This window comes from Priapulus caudatus, unplaced genomic scaffold (assembly GCF_000485595.1).
Source record: "Priapulus caudatus unplaced genomic scaffold, Priapulus_caudatus-5.0.1 Scaffold52, whole genome shotgun sequence".
Taxonomy (NCBI): Eukaryota; Metazoa; Priapulida; class Priapulimorpha; order Priapulimorphida; family Priapulidae; genus Priapulus; species Priapulus caudatus.
In genome coordinates, this window is record NW_014577113.1 from 572,364 (window position 1) to 576,685 (window position 4,322).

The 4,322-nt window shown below is 44.7% G+C and overlaps 1 protein-coding gene across 1 annotated transcript; it reads right to left on the reverse strand.

The window, feature by feature from the left end:
- Window positions 1-2,401: 2,401 nt before the first annotated feature.
- On the reverse strand, window positions 2,402-3,338 carry LOC106820914 (protein rolling stone-like). Its single transcript, XM_014825512.1, has 2 exons — window positions 3,227-3,338; window positions 2,402-2,987 (listed from the first exon to the last, which is right to left on the reverse strand). The coding sequence occupies exons 1-2, from the start codon at window positions 3,282-3,284 to the stop codon at window positions 2,419-2,421; spliced, it is 627 nt and encodes a 208-aa protein (XP_014680998.1). The 5' UTR covers window positions 3,285-3,338; the 3' UTR covers window positions 2,402-2,418.
- Window positions 3,339-4,322: the final 984 nt, after the last annotated feature.

Here is a 4,322-nt window from a genome sequence, read left to right on the forward strand (position 1 = left end):
CTCTCTCTCTCTCTCTCTCTCTCTCTCTCTCTCTCTCTCTATCAATCTCTCTCTATCAATCTCTCTCTCACTCGTTCGCTCGCTCTCTCTCACTCTCACTCACTCTTCCGCGCAGGTATCACGCGCTGAGAGCAGCACGCAACCCCCGCGTGCGTCTGTCCGCCCCGCCCCCACGGCGCGTCTGCCGCAGCCTGCTCCCCACGCCCCCTAGCGGCTCCGACGAGCTGCTGCCGACAGTGCAGACGAGACTGAGCGCGTCACAACTGGCAGCGATCGTGACGACGCCGACGACGACGACGACGGTAGTACCGAGTGCGGCCGCGCGAGGGCGCAGCGGAGCAGACGCTCGTGACGCCATCGCGTTTGCAGACGATCCGGCAAAGAACGGCGGGCGGAGAGCGGAGATGGCTAGACTAGAGAAAGACGGGTTAGAGTCGCGTAGCGTCGACTCGGCTAGGGTAGAAGAGAGGGAAGGCTGGGGTGGGAGTAACAGGGTAGGTTCGGCAAGCGTAGATTCTGCTAGGATAGGGACGGTGAACTCTGACGTCATAAACATAATGGCCGCCCGCCTCGCTCAACTTTCTTGCGAGGCGGAGCAACAAGAGATCAGCTGTGACTCCGGCGTCGCCTCCGACAGCTCGCTCGGGAGTTCCCGGCCGAACTCGGGTAATTCCGTCGTTATCAAGCTAAACAGAATCAAGGCGGTGGACTCGCCGCTGGTAATGTGAGAGTAATGTAAATGCATTGTAGAACGTGACGTCACGTAAACGTGTGAGCACTCAAAAGAGAAGAATATGGTCGGCAAATAACATGAAATAAAGCATCTACTGTCTTTTTTATTGTGTAGTTAATGCTTTATTTATATAACATCATATATATTATAAATTATTTCTGTTGCAAGTGTCTCTTGAAACCCTCCCAAACAACATATCAAAAAGGTAGAAAACAGGAAGTTAGGAAAAAATACCTAATTTGCATAAATTAAAAATGCCCGCTTTCGCCGCTATTTTCAGTGATAATGTATGCACAGACCCATAATTTTGGTACAAATTGAATCATTTTCGCATAACATTTTACAAAGATTTTTGACTGAATATGTTTTGCAAATAAAGCAGCCAAGTACCAATTCCAAGATGAATTTAAAAAAGCGGGGTTATCCTAGCACAGATTTATATGATAAAATTTTATCAGTGGACCTCACTTCAGAAATAGGAAGCAGACCTTGCATGTAGGCCTAAGGTCCCCGCTGCATATACCAATCAGTACATAACCTGGCTACGTTACTGTTTTAGCGCATGCGCAATATCTCACCAGAAGAGCCATATTTTGTGATGAAAATGAACTTAATATTGTTATGGGGTATCTCAGCATAGATTTCTGGAATTAAATTGTATCCCTGGACCTGTTTTTATAATTAGGAGAGCGCCCTAGCCTGTAGGGTGCAAAACTCCTACTTCAGCTCCGCCCGCCCATTCCCTTGTCTTCGTTGTCTACACGCTCAGCCTCCTCCTTCTTCCACCGCCCCTCAGCTATCTTTACTGCCGCCTTCCTTTAGTCTCCCATCCCGCTCTCCCTCAGCACGCTATATTACGTACTTTTCCTTAGGCCGTACTGCACGTCTGAAACGGTGCTCGCGCATGCGCAATATCTCCCGAGAAGAAGAATATTTTACAAAAATTATGAATTTAAAATGAAGATGGGTTATCCTAGCATAGATTTATATGATAAAATTTTATTAGTGGACCTTACTTCAGAAATAGAAAGCAGACCTTGCATGTAAGATCCCCGCTGCCTATACCAATCAGTATAGGTCCTACATAACCTGGCTACGTTACTGTTTTAGCGCATGCGCCATATCTCACCAGATAAGTTATATTTTATGATGAAAATGCATTTAATGTGGTTATGGGGTATCTCAGCATAGGTTTCTGTAGTAAATTGTTATCCGTAGACCTGTGTTTATAATTATAGGAGAGCGCCCTAGCCTGTAGGGTGCCAAACTCCTACTTCATCCCCGTCCGCCCTTTCCTTTGTTTTCGTTGTCTACACGCTCAGCCTCCTCCTTCTTCCACCGCCCGTCAGCCATCTTCACTGCCGCCTTCCTTCAGTCTCCCATCCCTCTCTCCCTCAGCAAGCTATATTACGTACTTTTATTTAGGCCGTACTTCACAATTGAAACCCCCATAGGTTTCTGTAATAAATTCTTATCCATAGACCTGTGTTTATAATTAGAAGAGCGCCCTATAGCCTGCGTACTGCTAGATATTATGCATTAACTCGCCACTGTATTATAGTGATACATTTACAATAATACACAATAAACTTAGGCTCTTGTTATAGAATCTATGACACACACAAGACTAAATATGTATATGACTATATATATATATATATGTATATATATATTAGTGAGAGATTTTACGGAATTTGCGGGCGTTCGGGGCTGTCCTTAATATCCGCTAGAGGCGCCGCTGTCGCCTCCTGCGCCGGCGCACGTGACCTCCGTGACGTCAGCAGCAGAACCCTGAGTTTATACACGACGAAGACGATCACGTGTGTGAACGGAAGAGACGTCAAGAAACCGAACAGCAGGTAGACGACGGCCGAGCCGGGCGCGTCGGTGTAGTTGATCGTCGAGTATATGTAGGGGGCGCCAGCCTCGTTCGTGCCGCCCGACGCCCAGTAGACGACCGTGAAGATTGCGTAGTAGGTCAGAAACACGGCGGGCTGCCAGATGTGAAGCAGACGGACGGGTGTGGCGACGACGACGACGTCGACGATGATGACGACGGCATTGATTCCGTGCTTGATAAGATTGTCGGCGGAAATGACGTGAGACGGGTTGTAGTCGGTGATCCAGTAACCAAGTGTGACGGCCAACGCCAGACTGGCGGCCATGTTGAAGAGCACCCAGGCGAGCTTGTGCTGCCATCTAGCGGCGCCGTCGTCGAACGATGTTTCGGTGGTTGCCGAGGGTGTGTCATCGCCTGGGAATGTGATAGAGAGAGGGATGTGCAATCTGGCATTCGTCGAGTTTTGCCGAGCCATTCGACTCTAGCAATAGTATAGCTCTATCAGGATTAGAACTGGACGCGGTTACCAGAGATTTATAACATAAATTCTTAAATAATCTTGAAAATAATCACTAGATGTTCACGGATATTATACAAGATTATAATATATATATATATATATTATATATATATGTATCACAATTATTATGTACCTGTCACTCGTCGTGTGGATCTGTAGTGACGTATTGCGAGTATCAGTGACGTCACCATGTAGATGTTTAGAATCGTGAAGCTCTGATTGGTCAGGTATATCAGCCATTTTGCTCGGGCTCCAAAATGGCTGCAAAATGTCATCAAAATTTATGTATTCGTTGATTTTTATTCATTTATTAAAATTCATCGATTTATAGAGCTTATATTGTAGACAGCAAGTACGAGATAGTGAGTGTATATCAATTAAAATAATTGTTGGCTATTCGAATCATAGACTATAAACTGTGTAACATGGTTAAAACAGAACAAAAAATTGAGATTAAATATTGCATTTACAATTGTCCTTTTTTTTAATAAAATATAATTATGTTTTCTGAATATTTTGAAAATTATTATACATTATAGTTTGCATTTAACCTTGTCACGTATGAAATATTAAATTGACTAATAATAAATCATAATTTAAATGATATATCGATAAGTCGATAATCTAATTCTAAATGAATGAAAACTCCCGTCAGACAATACCTGGCAGGTAAACTGGCCCAGCTGTTGATCAAGGCGACGAAGAAGAAGAAGGCGGTGAGGAGACGGTAGACGATGTACACTACCGGCGGGCACGGCCACTGCAAGGCAAGAAATCACCCGATCAACGAATTATGAAAACCGTATATATGGAATAACAATAGATCTGTTTATAATGATAATCTAAATTTTCATTCTGGTCTTCGTACTAATTATTATTCAAATCGTATCCGTAAATCTAACCCTAACCATAACAGTACTATAACCCTAACCCTAACCCTAATTTTAACGTTAACCCTTAACTTAATCTTTATTTTAACTCTCACCCTTACCATAACCCTAACTCTAACCCTAACCCTAACCTCAGGAATTACTTCCCAGTTTTAACACAAGGGGGACGCTGCTATGAGCTAGTTGCTATACTTACGGCGCTCGTGACGAACGCAGACGCCTTGTCGTGCGTGAGGCCCGCGTTACGGTAGTGAAGCTCCCCTCCAGCCGCACATAGACGCTTCATCTCTCTCTCTCTCTCTCTCTCTCTCTCTCTCTCTCTCTCTCTCTCTCTCTCTC